At 47.7% G+C, this 18,129-nt stretch overlaps 11 protein-coding genes across 11 annotated transcripts; 4 read left to right on the top strand and 7 right to left on the bottom strand.

Annotated features, from left to right (window-relative positions):
* Positions 1-32: 32 nt before the first annotated feature.
* GL50803_002906 (uncharacterized protein) lies at positions 33-1,766 on the top strand (the record flags this gene model as incomplete). The annotated part of the gene is made up of 1 exon (XM_001706701.1): positions 33-1,766. The coding sequence occupies one exon, from the start codon at positions 33-35 to the stop codon at positions 1,764-1,766; it is 1,734 nt and encodes a 577-aa protein (XP_001706753.1).
* Positions 1,767-2,420: 654 nt separating this feature from the next.
* Positions 2,421-3,689, top strand: GL50803_0022338 (mRNA cap guanine-N7 methyltransferase; the record flags this gene model as incomplete). The annotated part of the gene is made up of 1 exon (XM_001706700.1): positions 2,421-3,689. One exon carries the CDS (start codon positions 2,421-2,423, stop codon positions 3,687-3,689), a length of 1,269 nt encoding a protein of 422 aa, XP_001706752.1.
* Positions 3,690-3,714: 25 nt separating this feature from the next.
* Positions 3,715-6,660, bottom strand: GL50803_0017110 (uncharacterized protein; the record flags this gene model as incomplete). Its single annotated transcript, XM_001706699.1, has 1 exon — positions 3,715-6,660. One exon carries the CDS (start codon positions 6,658-6,660, stop codon positions 3,715-3,717), a length of 2,946 nt encoding a protein of 981 aa, XP_001706751.1.
* Positions 6,661-6,666: 6 nt separating this feature from the next.
* Positions 6,667-7,170, bottom strand: GL50803_0017111 (uncharacterized protein; the record flags this gene model as incomplete). Its single annotated transcript, XM_001706698.1, has 1 exon — positions 6,667-7,170. The coding sequence occupies one exon, from the start codon at positions 7,168-7,170 to the stop codon at positions 6,667-6,669; it is 504 nt and encodes a 167-aa protein (XP_001706750.1).
* An 85-nt stretch (positions 7,171-7,255) lies between these two features.
* On the bottom strand, positions 7,256-8,716 carry GL50803_001656 (Kinase, STE STE11; the record flags this gene model as incomplete). Its single annotated transcript, XM_001706696.1, has 1 exon — positions 7,256-8,716. One exon carries the CDS (start codon positions 8,714-8,716, stop codon positions 7,256-7,258), a length of 1,461 nt encoding a protein of 486 aa, XP_001706748.1.
* An 81-nt stretch (positions 8,717-8,797) lies between these two features.
* On the top strand, positions 8,798-9,115 carry GL50803_001657 (Translation initiation factor; the record flags this gene model as incomplete). Its single annotated transcript, XM_001706695.1, has 1 exon — positions 8,798-9,115. The coding sequence occupies one exon, from the start codon at positions 8,798-8,800 to the stop codon at positions 9,113-9,115; it is 318 nt and encodes a 105-aa protein (XP_001706747.1).
* Positions 9,116-9,221: 106 nt separating this feature from the next.
* Positions 9,222-10,322, bottom strand: GL50803_0017112 (putative U3 small nucleolar ribonucleoprotein IMP4; the record flags this gene model as incomplete). The annotated part of the gene is made up of 1 exon (XM_001706694.1): positions 9,222-10,322. One exon carries the CDS (start codon positions 10,320-10,322, stop codon positions 9,222-9,224), a length of 1,101 nt encoding a protein of 366 aa, XP_001706746.1.
* Positions 10,323-10,395: 73 nt separating this feature from the next.
* On the bottom strand, positions 10,396-11,274 carry GL50803_008816 (uncharacterized protein; the record flags this gene model as incomplete). Its single annotated transcript, XM_001706693.1, has 1 exon — positions 10,396-11,274. The coding sequence occupies one exon, from the start codon at positions 11,272-11,274 to the stop codon at positions 10,396-10,398; it is 879 nt and encodes a 292-aa protein (XP_001706745.1).
* A 239-nt stretch (positions 11,275-11,513) lies between these two features.
* GL50803_00102034 (Kinase, NEK) lies at positions 11,514-14,450 on the bottom strand (the record flags this gene model as incomplete). Its single annotated transcript, XM_001706692.1, has 1 exon — positions 11,514-14,450. One exon carries the CDS (start codon positions 14,448-14,450, stop codon positions 11,514-11,516), a length of 2,937 nt encoding a protein of 978 aa, XP_001706744.1.
* A 106-nt stretch (positions 14,451-14,556) lies between these two features.
* GL50803_008819 (Cia2) lies at positions 14,557-14,994 on the top strand (the record flags this gene model as incomplete). Its single annotated transcript, XM_001706690.1, has 1 exon — positions 14,557-14,994. The coding sequence occupies one exon, from the start codon at positions 14,557-14,559 to the stop codon at positions 14,992-14,994; it is 438 nt and encodes a 145-aa protein (XP_001706742.1).
* Position 14,995: 1 nt separating this feature from the next.
* Positions 14,996-18,094, bottom strand: GL50803_008820 (putative Spindle pole protein; the record flags this gene model as incomplete). The annotated part of the gene is made up of 1 exon (XM_001706689.1): positions 14,996-18,094. The coding sequence occupies one exon, from the start codon at positions 18,092-18,094 to the stop codon at positions 14,996-14,998; it is 3,099 nt and encodes a 1,032-aa protein (XP_001706741.1).
* Positions 18,095-18,129: the final 35 nt, after the last annotated feature.

The following is an 18,129-nucleotide window of genomic DNA, read 5'->3' on the forward strand; positions in this document are numbered from 1 at the left end:
GGGCAGCAAAGCTAATTTTAAAAAGTCTCTGCATGCCTGCTACCCAACAAATAGCAGGCCTTGCCCTTGGAGAGCGTGTCTCTGGAAACAGTGCACTCATGGGGTCTCTCGAATCACTATATAAAGCCAAATGCGCTGCACGGTCCATTCTTCAAAGTAATGCCAGGACTACCAAGTGCGCTAAATCCCGTAAGGGACAGTTCCCAGCTAACGATGACGAAAAAGGAGCCACATCGCAGGAGGTTGCATCAGTGTTGGACACTCTATCCAACTCGATTTCACAGATAAAGAAGACTACCGATCTCGGAAGGTCCAGTGACGTTCCTAGGGTGCAGACGCTGAATCAGATCACTGCTTCAGACCTGCTTATGATTCCTGCCCAGGTCCAGGCACCGACGGCGGCGGAAGAGACAAACACTAATGATAGGGATTTTGACAGTAGTGTTTTCTTCTTTGACTATAGCCATTGCAATGGGAAGTCTCTGCAGATGCAGGTGGCTGAGCTTAGACAGCATCCTGAGTTGCTTCGGAGCTTCCAAGAAGAGGTAATCGCTAACAAGCGTAAGCAGGTCCTAGATGAGAGGAACCGCCAAAACAAGTTACGCATGCAGCACAGGGAGAAAATGATGCGCTCATTGAGTTGCTCGTATGCAGCAAAGCCTATCATTGAGAACTTTCCGGCTTACAATAAGGCTCTAATATCTCAAGGCTTCTACTCGCCAGAATCGCAGCACATGCGAACGCTAAAGCACGCAGAAGCTCTAGACGCGCATATTGATAATATCTATTATAAAAGGGACTGTCTAGACGCCGATTTGTTGGCAAGGAAGCTGCTAACAATTAGGAAGCCTTCAGAAAAGCCAATACTTCCGCAGACCTTTATCAGACAACGCACAGAGCTGGGACAATTTGTGTGTTTTACTGCCCGGCTGGCACTGCTGTTCCAAGTCGCCACAAGATTCTGTGAGATCCGAATGAACAATGACTACATGACAAGCGCAGCGATAATCATACAATACACATACAGAGTACACAGGGCGTCGCTTACGTATAAGCAAACAAAAGCGTCAACGATACGCATTCAGCGGGCATCACTTGCGTTTCTTAATAGACTACGACGACAGAGGCGCCAGAAGGCTCTAGTCAACGTTAAGCAGTTTCTTCTAGGGATTTACATGAAGAATGTTTGGCCCGCTGCTGCCATTATGCACATGAATGCTGGCAATACAATCCTTCGCGAGCTGCGGCTTTACAAGGCACGGAAGTTGGCTCGCTTGGAGTTGCTTGTTCTCCTTCTGGCAAAGATAGACCGCCTAGATACGTTTTCCAGACTTCGCAACACGGGGTACCAGGCTCACCTGCGCGAGCTAGCGCTAGACGCCAACAAGAAGAAAAAGCCAGGCGAGGGCGCTAGAAAGCCACCTGCGCAATATTCCATAGAGCACTTTAATCCATCCCCAGACGAAGTAGAGGAGGATCTCCTTGCACCAGAGACTCTCCTTATTATCGCGCGTGTCTACTTGACGGCTGCTTTTCAGTTCCACCAGTCTGAACTGGAGGCTGTTGGGTGCAGAAATGCTGATGCTAATGCTAATAAGGACAATACTATTTCTGCTTTATTGCTGCTTCCAAGCTACGTGTGTAGCTCTGCTCTGCTCAAAACTGCCCGTGAAAACCTTCCGGAGTTCCGTGTTATGCTTACAGACTACCTAAGTACAGAATTAGATCTTCTTGAGTTTGGACCTCGGTTTCCAGATGAGCACTAGACTACAAACTAACTGTAGCGATCTCACCACCTTGGCTGTTGTGGGGCGCCTTTAGAAAGCAGGGCGTTCTTGCCTTCTAGTGGCTGATGCATCTTTGCTCAGTCTGCTCAAAACGTTACAAGTCTTTGGCATCATGCGTGCTATGCCTGGACCGAGACTTCATTTAGAGAATACTTACTTTGGTGAATATCCCTCAGACTTAGTTCTTGACGGCGTTATATATACTTTCGCGTGCTTTCTCGCTCATACTTCTCCAGTTACTGGTTGATTTCTGCTCCTACAGTGCTCTCTGTCCCACGAGCTTTTACGGCTTGACTTACAGTACGGCTTCGCTTGCGTCTATACAGGTTGTTATTTACACAGATGTCATAAAGTGCTTTGCTGTGAAAAGCCTATGTTTTTTGAGGACATTATCAATCTGGATTTACTAACCTAACCAACAATCTCAAATAAATTTATATCACTGTGACCTCTTGAGAAATTTCTACCATTTGGAGCCTTATCTAGGACTCGGGAGACGACAGGGACGATGGTAAAATGTAACGCTGTATGCATCCCGTGGCTAGCCACTTATGGTTTACAGGTAGTACATTAGACTTAATTATGTCTAAATCATTTTAGCGTCTGTTGTACCCGAGCAAAAAATAAAAGACCATGAATGCGACAGCCACCATGATCTATAACAAATATGCACAGCAGTGTGCAGCAGCCTTCGGAAAGGCACGCCAGATCTCAAAGATAATCCCCATAAGGGACTTTAACAATTGGGCCAAGTCAGTGCTGATTAAGCAGTACTTGGTGCGTGGCTCGGGAAGGAAGGACTTATCTGTCATGGACATGTGCAGTGGTCGTGGAGGAGATCTCAAGAAGTTTTCCGCGCTAGGAAGGGTCAGATACCTCGCATGCGTGGATGTCTCGTTAGAGTCCATCGTGGAGGCAATAATGCGCTACAACGCAATGGTGTCAGGCCCAAATAACAGGGGCCTCTATCTTGCAGACTTCGTTTGGGCTGATGTCTTCGAGACCGCTCTATCAAAGCACTTCATTCCGCACAAAAAGGGGCTCCGTTTTGATATGATCTCGTGTCAATTCGCCCTGCACTACGCTTTTGAATCTGAAGCTCGAGCGAGGATTCTCTTTCAGAACATAAGAGATTGTCTGAGTAACGAAGGTTCTTTCATAGCCATCTTTGCTTCTAAGGAGATAATATTGTCAAGACTGGAAGCAGCTGGTTATAGCTGGCCATCTGCAGCCATCCCTCCTTCGATAGGAAATGGGCTCTATAGTGTCCGCTTTACAGAGCCCTTCAGGGCCGATCCTCACAACCCGAATTATGGTGTGAAGTACTACTTCGAGCTCGAAGAAGCCATAGATAATATACCCGAGTATTTTGTCGACTTTGAGAACATTCGGACTCTGTGCAAAGAATTTGGACTGACCATCAAGAAGCATTTTGCAACTCTGAGCGACTTTTATAATGAATACTTCAATTTACATCCAGAACCATCTGAAACAGAGTTCTTCAAGCGCATGTTGAAAAATACCGGCAAATACCTGACACAGGAGATCCAGAGAGGAGAAAACCTTGAAAACAGTTGCAGTGACTTCTTTGATGACGCCAGCGAGGAAGAACAGCCGGCCCAGCTTGCTGAAGGAACAGTTGTTACAGAGGTTGTGGACGTCAAGGCACTCACAGACCTGCCGGCCAAATATCTCGAAGTAATTAACATATATCAAGCGGTGGTCATAGGGCATGCTCAGCCATCATCCTTCATTGAGCCATACACATGCAGAAGCGCGCCTGTGTGCCGGCGCTTAGCAGATGTAATCAATTTAACCCCAAATAATATCTCGCGGGAGCAGCTTAGAGAGAGCTTTAGCAATCACTTCTGGACCCCAGGAACAGGTCTGGTTAAACAGTGAGACCCACAGTACGTCTCGTATCTATTTATGCACTCAAATTCTTGAAGTCAAATGGTATGGTGTCTGTAATATGCTTTGCTAATGAAAAGCCTTGTGGCACGGGGACAGTCGGCCACGTTCCCCTTACCTCCTTGAGTTCAACAAAGAGGGCGCTTCCATCCGTTATCATTCTCTCCTCGGAATCCGTTGCCTCGCCCTCTTTGACGCGCGATCTACTGCACAGGTCGATCTTTCTTCTCACTAATCCGCCTAGCACCCCTATGCACCGCAGTACGTCCCACTTTATTGCCTCATCTAACTGGTTCACTGGAAGCTTCGTTAGGAGTACAACGATGTCCTTTGTGATCGAATCTCGCAGAAATGCCTTTTTGGTGAATGGCGTAAGGAGCTCTTCTACAATAAATGCTGAGTTCATTGTGGATGGGTCGCAGGAGCACGCATACTGAGCAAAAAAGTGACAAACAGCTCCTAAGAGCTTTCTGTCCATCTGAATCTCACTCAGCTCCTTTTGGGCCACGTCCAAAGCGTTTGCGTATGCATCCACAGGAACACATTCGGGGATAAGGGAGGCGATATTCGTTAGGACCCCATATCCATATAACCTGAAGTTACTGGTTGTTACCAGCTTCGATCCAAACTGCACGACGCGCTGTATGCACGAAGTAGACGTGCCATCAGGAGCAGTTATGGGGTTGTTCAAGAGTGACCTGTTGTGTGCCACAGCCAGGCTAACAAACGAGTTCATCGCCAGTGCATATGCTGGTATAGAAGCAGAGACCTGCAGTGAAGCTGCATTGATATACATAGGAAGAATTTCTTTGAACAAAACAGGATAGTGTGCTTCGGTGAAAGCATCTGTGAGGGCTGCTATTTGCATAAGAGGGGAGAGTAGTTGGAAGTAAATAGGCAGCCAATCCTCTTCATTTTCTAGCTGGCTGTACAACGAAGCAAACAACTTTATCATCTGGTTCACCACTTCAGAATTTGTTTTGATTCCAGAGATGGCTCGGTCCGATATTACATTGAGTATAATGACAAGAGACTCGAAAAGCTTATGCACGAATTTTAGTCGATCCTTCCTCTGGAGACAGGTAGGGAAAACAAAAGAGAAAAAGAGGACGACAAGCTCGACCAGCGCATCGATAGTCATCGACTGGGAGACGAGGCGTAGAACGGCTGAGAACGCATTAGCAACGTAGACATCATTTGTACCGGAGTGGAGCAGAAGACAAGTGCTGCTTCCCTGACCACTCGATGAAAGAAATGTGTGAAGGAGTTGAATGAACTGTGGCTCTAGCTGTGCGACTACACTAGTGTGCTTGCAGTTCTTCAGAATCGTAGATAGGCAGGATGATAATACTGAATTGGAGACGTTGTTGTGGGAACAGCTGAGGCACCGTAGTAATGCCTGTAAGCCTTCGCTGAACTGCTCCTCCGTCATTATATTGCGGAAATCGGTAACAAAGTGCATAATTTCACAGAGTGCAAGGGTTTTTGCGGCGGACAATTCCATCGGCTCCGTACTGGACGCAAGATAGGGTAGTCTAAGGCTGGGAGCGATAACCGTAGCGTAAAACTCATTGAAGTTAGAATCAGATATAATAAGACTGACTCCAGTGAACTTCGACACTTGCTGAATGACCACAGCGCGATAGAATGCAAGTGCTTGACAAAGAGAGACGAACCAGTCAAGTGTTCCTTGTCCCTGGCCCAAGGAAGCGATGCTTTCTTGAGCCTTCTGCATAGCGACTCCCCTGGCCTCTGGTAAGGCCCTACAGACAGTGCGCAGAATCCCCTCACAAGCAGAACGACGAGATGTGCTATCACCTATCGACAGAAGCCCGCAAACGTACTCGTGATCCTCCTCCTCTATAGCCTCAAAGTCAGAGGCTGTAAGCCGCAACGCAGAAAATATGACCTGGTTCATCAGCTGCGGCGCGTTGGCATAGATGTACTTTTGAGACTCTAGACCCTCTGCGAAGAAGTGCAAGTGAAAAAGGATGTCTGTGAGGATCATGTTGAATGTCTTATGTTCCGTAACAGCCACATAGTTACATGCCATATCAATCAAGAGCTTTATCACATTTGCGGCATGTGCTTCCAATTCTGCATTATGGGCGCTGATAGAATTGCAGAGCATGCTTAAGATCTTCTTGCACACCTCTGCTACAATGGGGTCCGTCAGGTTGAAGCCTTGAGACGCCAGCGTTCTTAAATCAAGGAATGTGACAGAAGAGGTTGCTATGTACAAATACTTGTCGTTGTATATTGTTGGTAAATCATCCAGAGAGTACATAGACATAAGGAACGAGTAGAGAGAGTGCAAGAAGCTCTGGTAAGCGATGAATGAGGCCTGGTCTCGCAGGGAGGCAACGTAACACGTAGTTGCCATGGTCAACAGGGAAATAATGAGCTCTGAAGTGGAGCCAATTATGCTCTTCAACTTAAGGGCGATCGTATCATCTAGCTCCACAGTAGCGGCGTGGGATGGGAAGGGAAGCATGAGGAATATTACATCACTGAGTATACATAGAACATCGGGCGTTAGAACCCCTTGATACGTCAGGGGGTCGATGCCATTTTCCCGCAAAACACCATACAGGATGCTGGCACAGTCACTGTATAGATTTGGAAGCTTTCCACATTGGTAGAGGTGGTTGAGTGTTACAGCAAGACAGTCCTTTATGACTCGCCGAATCTTTAGTGGCAAAGTACAGAAGCAATGGAGCGTAGACTGGGAGAACTCCATGAGCACGCTCTTCTCATGAGAAAGAGGACTCCTAAATATCTGGGAGAAGTAAATGGATGCTAAATATCGTGTCTGCTCGTCATTTGAAGCGTCGAGCATATAACTATAGAGCATGTTTGCGAACTCCGGCGACCCCTTGAGCTTCTGAATAGCATCCGTGCTCGCCTGAACGCGGGAGGGGTCCAAGGTCCCCAGAAGCAGCTCACGGACGTTTGAATACATTTTAATTTACTGCGTCTTAGACCTATTTGCTGGGCTTACAGGAGCCAGCATCCGCGCTATAGCAGGGTTTTCTCGTTGAAGTTCTACCAGAGCAGCCTCAAGACTGGCCTTTGTGTGATATGTTTTTTGATCTTCATTGGTGCAGAATATTTGCTTTACCTTTTGTACGTAGGAGTGGAGGATGTCTGTTACGGCAGCCGAAATGGCAATTGCTGCTTCATCGCTGACAATTATCCTGGAAACGCCTGTATCAGCGTTTGGGTCTCTCTCACTGATATAAGATACTGAATCTTGGCCCGAGTGATGCCTTAGAGCATCAACAAACAGCCTTCCAGCATCACGCCGCTTCAGGCCACAACTCATATATGGAGGCGCAGGGACAGATGCAAGACGGTGAGTCTTGGCCTGACCCTGCTGAGTCTCTGTCTTTGACGTGATATAAGGACCATTCCACTCCTCAGAATCGCCGCCCGCACTGTCTGCTGGGGAGGGTATATTGTCACCTTGCATGAGCTGGTGTGAAGAGCGGAGAATCTTTTTTGTCGCCGCTCACTGAAGGCAAGACTCTCTGTTGCCAGCTATCCAGCGATTGTAGTCATATACCAGCATCTAGGATCTTATCATGTTGAAGGACGATGAAGCTAAGATCCTCCTTTGGAAGAGCAAGTTCAAAGAGGCTGTCAAGTTCATCCTCATTCAGATCTATCTTGGCAGAGGCCTGGAGGTTTCTAATAGACTGAGATAGATTGGCCTTTGACTTACCAAACCAGTTCTTGGCGATTGTACTCTGGGTGACATCTGTATCCTTAGTCTTGGTGAACAGCCCCAGAAGCTTGTCCGCCTTCGAGGTGGCCAGAGAAGGAGGTGCATCTATAGACTGCTGCAGATGGGCCTCCCGACCTGACACAGCGGGTTTATCGGGAACCAGTGGATGAATCCCAAATGTCAGGTTGACCATTGCCACCCAGGGGTGTGCCAGGAGATCGTCCACAGACGCCCTAGCTTCTGGATTTATTTGCAAGCACTTGGAGAGGAAGTCCCTCCCCTCGTCTGACATGGTTTCTGGCAGCCCTGGTGGCTCTGTGATAGTGGCAATGTGATACAGCAGGGCAGGAACCTGCTTGAACTGGAAGAATGGAGGGTATGTCGTGAACATCTCGATGAACAGGCACCCGATGGACCAGATGTCTGCTTTGAAGATATCGTAGAGTGTGGACCTTACGCATTCTGGGGCAATCCAATAAGGAGAACCTTTAATTCCTAGATTGAACTTTTTTGCAGCTTCGGATGGCAGGCCTGGCTTCTTAGGGTCTGCCTCTGTTTCCTTCCGGCGTTGAAGTTCATTGATGATGTCGTCCCGCGCCAGTCTAGTGGCAGTTCCAAAGTCAACCAGCTTCACCAACCCGTCGCCACCGATCATTATATTACTGCACTTAAGATCTAAGTGTGCAACATTCTGTCTATGCATATGCTTAATGGCCTCCAGAATTTGCCTAGCATACCGTCTACAGAGGATTTCGGGTATACCCTTGAATGACTTTGAGAGAGACGCAAGGCTTCCTCCGGCAATAAAGTCCATGACAATGAGCAGCTTGTTGCCATCGTCAGATACCTCGATGTCATATATGTTAACGATATTTGGATGCCTCAAGTTGATCAAGATCCGTGTCTCAGCGTCGATGGCTTCAAGAACTTCCCGACTGCAATTCTTGACTACCATCTCTTTGACAGCTAGCAGTTTTCCTGTGAGGTGTTCAAGGGCTAAATAGACTTGTCCAAAGCTCCCGTGCCCTATTATCCGTCCTAAGGAATATTTGAGGTGACGCTGACGCGGCTTTGGCGGACTGAACTCGCGGTCTGGCCGCTTGTCCTCGTTGTCATCCTCGTTGTCATAGTTGTCATAGTTATCCCCCGCGGCCAGCAAGCTGATGCCGGACTGGTCCACTGCCGCCTCAAGTCCCAATTTATCTCGCTCTAATTGAGGAACAGGAAGCAGGCTACCATCAATATGTTCTGAAGTGGCATTACCAGGGACCGAAGACGCCCCAACTCCCATGCCAGCACGTGGTTGCGGCGATTTTGACTAGTTGGCGAATCAAAAAAATGCATTATTTTTAAAGCGTTTTAAAACAGGAAGATGAATGCGATGAGCGCTGCAGACGCTGGCACATCTTACAAATGCCCGTACAGAGCCATTCACATACATATAGTCAAAAAGGGTAAAAAGTACACAACGCAGGTAGTGAACATCAACCAGAGCTATAACTTTGACAAGATCGTCAAGGCCATAAAAAGGGACCTATGCTGTTCGGCATATGTTTTCGACGAGACAGACGGAACCAAGTCCATTCATGTCCGCGGCAATTACTACCGTGAGATCGTTGAGTGGCTGCTCAGGGAGCGGATCGTCAAGGTCAAAGAGCAGATCAAACCCCACAATGCAGTTCAGAGTTAGGCAACCGGCTCCATAATACCTTCACTACTTATTTACAGCTCCACTTCCTTGCACAGCTCCGCAATCTAAAAGAGGCCATAGCCTTTCTGTCAAGAGGAAAGTTCCGTTACAAGAAGAAGCGGGTTCTGCTATGGTGGTCCATTTCCGGTTTGTAGAACCACTCGTACTCCTCGTTATGCGGGTCGAATAGCCCTTTTTGCAACCATTTTAACTTCAGAGTAAACTGCGGTCCCAACTCGTGCATACGGACGATAACCTCAGACGTGGGGTCCTTCTTGTCCTTGTTTTCAAAGATGTATCTGTAGGCCCTGAAGAAGATAAAGTCGCGCTGATTATGAAACGTGATAACCTGGCGCGCCCGCAGGTGCTCCTCACGGCTAAGCATGGATTGAATCATACGGCCCACGCGGCGGCCTAGGCGCGTCTTGAAGTTATTCATGATCACCTCGGGTGGGCAGTCAGGGATAGGAACTCCAGATCCCACGAGCTCCTTGTGGGTGTAGACGTTAGTCATTCTGAACCACGCCGTGGGCCCTGCAGGAAGAGCCATCATCATCATGTGAGTTATAATATCTCTATCTTCATGCACAATGATAACGCTGGTAAACCCCTCGTCTATTAGCCTAACTGCAAGCTGCCGAATCTGGAGCTCTTCGCGGGGGATATAGGATATGACGCCTCCCAGCACCTTGATAAAATCGTCGATAAACTGCAGTGTTCCCTTGTTCTTGCAGCCAACAGACGTAGTTATGGCTACCTTGACTATGCGAGTGCCGTCGAAGTACTCGCCAAACTCGTCCAGGGTTTCTGCATGCACCAGCTCCTCTGCAACGACCTCCTTTGCATGTGCAGTCATCGTTGCATCCTCGTCACGCTTGGAATCCAATGTCAAGCGTGGCTTGCGGAGAGAAGTAATATCTTTTCCTTCGGCCCTCAATTGTGCCTCTTGCTCATCCCGTCGCCTGTGGAGCTCTCGCTTAACTCTGAGCTTCTGGTCACGGACCTCCTGCACTATACGGAGGCGTTTAAGGCGGTTCCGAATGCGTGAGGGGTTGTGTCTGATGGATAGATTTCCTGGTGTGCGGGACTGCAAGTCTTGAATTTCTTCATCGATGGGGCGCGCGGGCTTCATGCCCAGCGGCTTTTCTTTGCGGAACGGATTGGAATACGAAGAGAAGATCCTCTTGCGAGGAGCACTGGGAGTCATGAATTAATTGTTTTAAACTCCTCAAATCTGCTTGCGTTAAGACCACACATTGTGACCCACAAAACAGGCACATTCATCCCATGTATGGAACTATAAATCTCATTGAGGAGTCTAGGTCACCGTCGATTGCAGGGTGTACTGTCATAGAGCATATGGAAGCCTCAGACTTTATTCTGCGAGCAACCTCTTGATCCTCTTGACCAGGAATTGGAAGAGCAAATGTTCGTACTGGATAGATATCTCTTTCAAATGCATCCCTTAGTGCATCTCTCGAGATGGTTGACGAGAAGTAAAGTACACACGCATTTCTTCCGTGATAGCATACCCCAGAGAGCCCTACCAACAAGGGGAACTTGTATTTCTCTAGGTCTGCATGATCAATTATGAGAGCTAACTGGCGATCTTCATCGAAGGCAGATTGCAAAAGCTCCTCTGTGCATTGGCTAGACAACTCTATCAAATCATCAACCTCGCCCTCAAACTCTGGTCCTGTTGGAATAACGATCTTGCTTTCAAGCACAGAACTTCTAATGCTTATGCAGGCGTCCACTTGGAGCGTCCCCGGTTGGCCCTTCTTCATGAGAGACCGCGAGCAGGAGTTCAAGATGGCATAAAGGTGGGCATCTGGTTTTTCTAACTTATGCTTACTGAACTTATACAAGAGGAAGAGGAGGCGTAAACAGTTGGAAGCATCGATGCTCTTCTTGGCAAAGATCCTCACATGCACCTCTTTTGTACGAACCTCAAACATCCCAAATAGCGAGGTGCTGCCACCAACTGGCCTGTCGTCAAGTATTGTAGCTTTGTGTATCTCCTTGCATAGATCAACAGAAACAAGCATTGGTAGCTTTGTAGACCAATTTGTATCAATTATCCAGCTGACCGCTGCAACGCCCACCTCTTCGAGTGCAGTACGCAGAAATTCAAACAATGAATTAACTGCTCTGAACATTTTTTGTTGCTGCGGCTCTCAGCTCCTACAGTTTGCAACCGTATGCATACTGTGCTGATCATGTGGCAGCAAACTTTCCCTTTATTTTCAAATCACATCTTGTCCTACTGTTGCGATGCTGACTATCTTTTGACCCTTGTGAATCATTCTAGTCACTCGCATATATACGTTATACTAAGCTACTATGGAAAAAAGTTGATAGCTAAGACAATCTATCCTGCCATCAATCAAAATTTACACTAACGTAGCTTGTTCGTAGTATTAGAAAGGATTGAAATACACAGTTCATAACTGGTATCGGAAACATTCCATGATGCAGTGGTTTTATAAGGTTTTTCTTGTGCCCACTGCAACGCGGTCTTCCCTCTCTTATCTCGAATGCGTCGCTCAAAAGGCATCAGGAGTTCCACGCAAGCCGCATGACCATGCTTAGCAGCCAGAATAAGAGCTGTCTCACCATCGCTATTAACCTGGCCTGCTTCTGCGAGCAGCAAGCGAAGACATTCTCTGCGCCCATGCTTTGCTGCATACATGAGAGCAGTCATCCCGTTTTTAGGAAGGATTCCGAGCTCTCCCAGCAACAACATCAAACAGTGCACATTTCCTACTGACGCAGCAGCACCAAGCGCAGTCATCCCATTGTGCGACTTCCCCATCGTAGAGGCCCCGCCCTTTTCGTCCATTAAGCTCGGTGGGCTTGGTGGACTACCTGGCTGAAGCAGGGCTGCTACATCCCCACGAGCACCTTGCAGAAAATCTGAGGAGGTGCTCGATCGAAAGTCATTTCGTAAGAAGTCCGAATCATGCTTTAGAAGAAGCCTGAGCTCTGTCTCATTGCTGTTCAGTGCAGCACTGATGAGAGGAGTAGCCTCAGTAACGTCGTTAGACTCACGCCATACCAAGGAAATCTTTGCATTCCTTAATGCAACTCGTTCGCATAGGTGCGGGAGAGCCTCGAAGCGGCCATCTTTTAGAGCAAGGTTGATGGCACTGTTCAGGTGGGAGTCTAGAGCGTCTGGACGCAGCTGTGCTATCTCACAATAATATGTGGGAAATTCAAACTCCATGAAAACATGCAGAACCTGAGGCTGGGGCCAGTAGGAACGAATGATGTGCCCTATTTTCTCAGCCACACCTTTGTCTGCGTGTTTAGTTGCATATATTTGACGCTCGACCAGACATTTAAGATGGTCATAGCCCAGAGTTGATGTAGTGTGCCACTCGAACGAGAGGAGGAGCTCTTCACAGTCTAAACGATTGTATACCCTGGCAACCTCGATGGGAGTAAGGTTTACCTTGTTCGGCATGCTTGACATAGACGGAATAAGTTGACGCACGCCCTCCACGAATCCCTCTCGAATGGCGTATGTCAGAGCAGTCTCATCTGGATTGGGGATTTCTTTCTCATTGTCCAATAGTGGGAGAAGAGTATCATAAGACGTCCCACGTGCCAGGCCCCGTGACAGAGCTGTCCTCCCAAAAGAGTCCTGCATTCCCTGGAGTTCCCGAAGAGCTTCCACACCCTCCTTGCAGTTGGCCTCGACAAGAAGCATTAAGAGAGTGGTTCCGTCATCCGCAACGATGTCTTTTTCGTGAGCTGACAAGAGAGTGATGCACGCATTTTGATCTTCATGGTATGCAGGGTTGTTGCACCTTCCTGCCACCGAAATATTGCCTGACGCAAACGGATTGGACAAACTTGGCATTGCAGAGGATCCCATAAAGCTACTTCTAAAGCTAGAGCTAACACTCCCACGATCCCCTATGCTCTCTCGGTTACTGTATGAATATAGAGGAGCATCGAAGCCAACGTACGCATAGTACAGTGCTGTTTTGTTCTCCAAGTCAACGTATCCTGCTTCAATTAAGAGCAGTCTCACACACTCATAATGCCCACCCTCTGCAGCCAGCATGAGAGCAGTCTTTCCATATGTGTTCTGTCTTCCTGCCTCGTGGAGGAACTCTCTAACTAACTCGACATTTCCTGCCGCAGCAGCATTCATCAAAGAGGTCCGCTCAGCGAGAGAAAATGTCGATATGGAGTCTCGCTGATGATCGGCAAATAGAGAATTTCTTGGAGACATCATCGTGCTGTGTGGCGCAGTCAAGCTTGTAGGGAAGTCTTTAATCCTGATGCGAATGTTGATGTCGGCTATACACTCGCAGAGTATCGACAGAAGCCTTGATCTTCTCAGAGTTATACAGAGAGAAACCGCCTTTTCAATAGTTTCTTGTTGTGCACAATCTTGGCTTAAAATCGGCTTATGCTTATTGAACCCTTCTATCGAGTCCTCATGAATAGCAGCGAAAAGCCCCAGTATGCTCACTGGTTGAGTGAGCGACGACTCTAGCGGTGTGGGGCTAACCATAAGACGTGCATTAGCCTTAATAGCAAGCGAATAAGAGCTGAGCTCGGCAGCCTTTGGTCGTCGAGAAGGGTCAGAAGACAAGCAAGAGCTTATCATATCTACCAGCTGAGAGGAGTAAGATGAGAGATGAACTTCGGGGTCTGCCGCGAGTTGTTCTTTCGAGTAGAAAGACTGAGGGTCTGCAAAAGACCAGGCCAAACAACCAAGAGCCCAGATGGCAGCAGGCTCCGTTGCAGTCCCCTGCGCGGAATGTCTACACTCTGGAGGAGTGAATGACGCAAATGAGGCGCAATTTTCTGTAGAAAAGAAAGTCGTCATAATGTGGGGATTAAAGAGCTTAATGTGCCCCGTTTCTATTCTAATAATCCTTGCTGGGTGAATAAAGCTCCACATTGACGGTTCTAAATTATTGAGGGGATTGTAACAATAGGAGATTGCTTGGGCAAGTTGTGACACAATCTCCCATATGGCATCTTCAGGAACCTGAAACTGTGCATCCTTCACACGCAGAAGAAGATCAGCAGCAGTCTCGTGGAAGCCAGGCTCCAGTTCGAGCAACAAAAGGTCATCTGCAGGCATATAGCACGCATCATAGCAATCTAGGAGCACAGAATGCTTTTCAATTACCACGGATCGATATTTTTCAAGGGCAGCGATTATGGTAGTGGCGTGTTCAGGCTTGACAGGAAGACGCAAAATGGATACATGCACGTCGTCAGAGATGCGGACTGCCGAAAAGATGCTATAAGAATCAGTCTCCCGAATGAAGCGGGAGTCCTTATAGCGGGAGGGATTCAGCCGGTCCATCTAGTGGATAAAGCAATTTGAGAACTATAATTAAAAGAACCTCATTACTTTCAATTTCAAGTTAAAAACTAATAAGACTAAATAATTTATATTAGAGATCGAGTTAATGGCTCCACACGCCCCGTACACTGCCGGCCCCTTTTTCAACCGAGGTCGTCCAGAGGACTACGAGCCGATAACCCCCGAGGAGGTGTTTGATATCATCCGATCTGTCAGAGATCCCGAACACATGAACATGACCCTCGAGGACCTGCGAGTGGTGAATCTCAACGATATCACGGTCATGGATGAGCAGGGTTTGGTTCGCGTTGTTTATACGCCTACTACTCCAACATGCAGCCTGGGAAGCATAATAGGTTTGAGCTTGAAGATTAAGCTTGATAGGTGTCTCCCGAGGCGTTTTTGCTCCGTTGTCTACTGCAAGGATGGAACGCACGAGAACGCCATCTCACTCAATAAGCAAATTAACGACAAAGAGCGTGCTTTGGCGGCCCTTACCAATAAGAATATTGCATCTGTGGTCAACACGGCAATCCGCATTTGATTCAGTTTGATCTAGTCCTTTGTGCTCTACGGGGAGACGCCTTTATGTAAGAAAGCTGTTCATTTGGCACGCCGTCTTGGATTTGGTTCCTTTCTTCTCTAGCGAGCTGTCTCTCTTGCCGTTTATATTCTTTTATCCGCTCTGCATATTCTTCTAGCTTTGCAACCAGTGTAGTATTTCTGGCGAGTGCCTTCCGCAGGTTTGCCTTGAGTGCCTGTACCTGAGGGTCTGAGTCCAAGTCCCTGGCGGGGCTTTGACACTTCAATGCATCTGCATTTTTCTGTTGACGGAGGGAAACCTGCTCATCTTGAAGCTTGGTAACGGTGACCTTGTAGTTTGTAAGGAGCTTGTGCTGTTGGACAGCACCCAGCATCACTTGCTTGAGGAGACGCATAGCCTTGTCTTGAGAGAGTTCATGTAGTTTATGGATCTCTTGTCTAATGTCCTCTATGAATGTGCACGAGTCTTCATAGGTTTTTATTGCGATATCATTGTTCTCTAGTTGTAGCATTTTTATAGATCCTCTTTCTTTTAACTCGGCAAAGCGAGACTTCTGTGTGCTGGTCATATATCTATAAATGCTCGTGTCAGCGACGTTCTTTGGAATGGTCTGCTGAAGGACGAATTCATCTTTTCCTGTAACCTTATAGCCCGTTAGCTTGCTTAGATTTCTCAGCCTTTCTGTCAGAAAAGAGTCACTCGGCTCTGCGTCACCACGGGTCTCCGGCACTGCTGCTTCCTTCTCGACTATCCCCGTCGGCAGGTTGGTCAAATGCAAGCTCAACTGGGTGTTAGGCGCATCTTCAAGAGCCCCTTGCCCATCCAGTGCATTCACTACATCGTTAACTATATCAATTGCACTTTCTGTAATGTTGAGATTCGGCTTCAACAGGGTCTGTGAGACGTTCTTAGCAGTCTTGTCAAACGGGGATGCTCCTCCGATTCTCGAGTCTATACCCGGATACGGAGATCTTGCAGAGGAGGGTCTGCCAGGACCCGCTTTTGCATTGGTCATTGGCGTACTTGGGGCATCGGAGGCAGCAGCTTTTGACGCCGCTGTATACATGTTGGGAGCTTGTGGCCCTGTGGTAGGGGGTTGCATGGTTAAGGTAACATTCTGAGGAATATACCGATATGTTCCCGGAACATCCTGGTAACATTTCATTCGTTGCAACTGCTGAAATTGTTGAAATAATTGGAACTGTTGAAACTGGTGCATAAGCTCGGCTGATGGCTGTTCTAACAAGTCTAATCCATACAGCGAAGATTGCTTTGGTATTTCCTTCTGTAACACACTCTGTGGAGTAGTGCTTTGAAACGTATCATGAACGACCTTACTGCCGTCTGCTGCGGCAGAAATACTTATGCGCCTTTCTTGTTTCTGAGTCTGCATGTCAAGTAAAGGAGTTCCGTTGTTAGTCAAATTATCTGTGGGAGAATTAGAGCCTTGTTGGACGTGGTGCTCTATGGCCACAGATTGAGAGTTGGAAGAATTGTACTGCTTCTCCATAAATTGCACACTCTCCGCTGGAACGCCAACCTCACTTAAACCAAGCTCGACGCCATCTCCCATGACAACGGCAGGGTCTACCTTGTGCATGTATACCAGATCCTTACAGTCCCCGTGAACTCCACAATCAGAGGTATTCTGACTGGTAGTCGTATAGTTGCCAAACTGGACAAGAGTGCTTCTAGTGGTAGTGAGATCAGAGAGCACGGGGTCGGACCGAAAATCGTCGGTAGCGGTGTAATCGTGGTAATCATACGTGTTGGTGATAGACTGCCTTATAGAACGTACCGAGCTAAGGCCACGGTCTCCGCCGGCAGCGCAGACACTACTTAAGGGAAGGCCCTTGATAGAAGATAAGGAAAACGTAGGGGTATTTGAGTCCTTCTCGTCAGGCTTGACTGTTAATTGCCTGGATTCCGCGTTGCATTCATTTCGTGTTGACATTACTGCGTACTCTTTTTTGTGAGATGACGTAGCAAGCTTAGAAGCTGATCTTTCATCTGCAGTAATAAAGGCAGACTCTTTTGGTATGGTTGAAGGCAATAAAACCCCGTTGCGGTCTTCTATATCCTCGTACCGCTGCCCAGATGACTGCGAATTATCTGCTTGATTCTTGAAGCTTAGAGCTAGATGTGACGAAATGAAATTAATAGATGCATCGGTTGACATTTGGGATGCTTTCTGCATCGCAGCGGTATCCCCCTGTGTATCTATACTGTCAGAAGACTTGGCATTATGTGCTTGAGAATTATACACAACTGAGTTCTTTATTCCTGATAGAGTATGGTCCCTTCCAGAAAGTTCCGAAGTGATGTTCACGCCCTTATCTTGATGAGCTGTTCCAGCCAGTGCGGCCATCATTTCTTGAACGGAATCCGATAGTGCCACGTTGTCGTTCTCATCAACGCAGGCGGGAATCCTTTGAGCATGGGAGTATGAAGCACGTGGCTCCATGCCTGTGAAACTTAGGTTCTCTGCTGGCTCTGGCCCATTTACGCTCATAAGCGACGAATCCTGTGTACGGTTCACTGCACCGTTGCCCATGTCTATGCCTGTACGAGGATTGACGACCCGTATTGCGAAGGTTGTGCCAGTGGATGTGTAGTTACTGTGTATCCTATGTGTAACAATAGTTTGCTGGTCGGTGCTAGAGGCGATAGTCAGCGGCGTGCCTTGAGCATTGGGTGGTCGTTCTTGTAAGTCTGGGGGCTCTGAGACCGGGTAGAGCTCACTCATGGAACTTGTCTTAATTGAGTGCTCTCGAGAAACACCTGTATGCATAGAAACATCTCCAAGCGTTGACACGTCGTGAATACTGAGACTAGTATATTTCTGTGCATCGGAGGTGCTGCAGTAAGTGGACATAGCAGGATCATAAGGGGTCACACTAGACGACAATGAATCTCCAGGTCCTGACGTTTGGGTCAGGGGTGTGCTACCAATGGAGCTCTCTGATTTCTGAGGAGGATTGGCCGGGTTTTTTCGAGCTAAAGCGATATCTTCCACTGTATATGCACGAGCCTTGAGGGGAGGCTTTCGCATTTTCGGTGTAGCCCCTTGTGCTTCCCGACTAAAGGACTTAACACCCATGAAGCCAATTTTGGAAAGTTGGATTTACAGGATAC

This window comes from Giardia intestinalis, chromosome 5, assembly GCF_000002435.2.
Source record: "Giardia intestinalis strain WB C6 chromosome 5, whole genome shotgun sequence".
Lineage (NCBI taxonomy): Eukaryota > Fornicata > Diplomonadida > Hexamitidae > Giardia > Giardia duodenalis.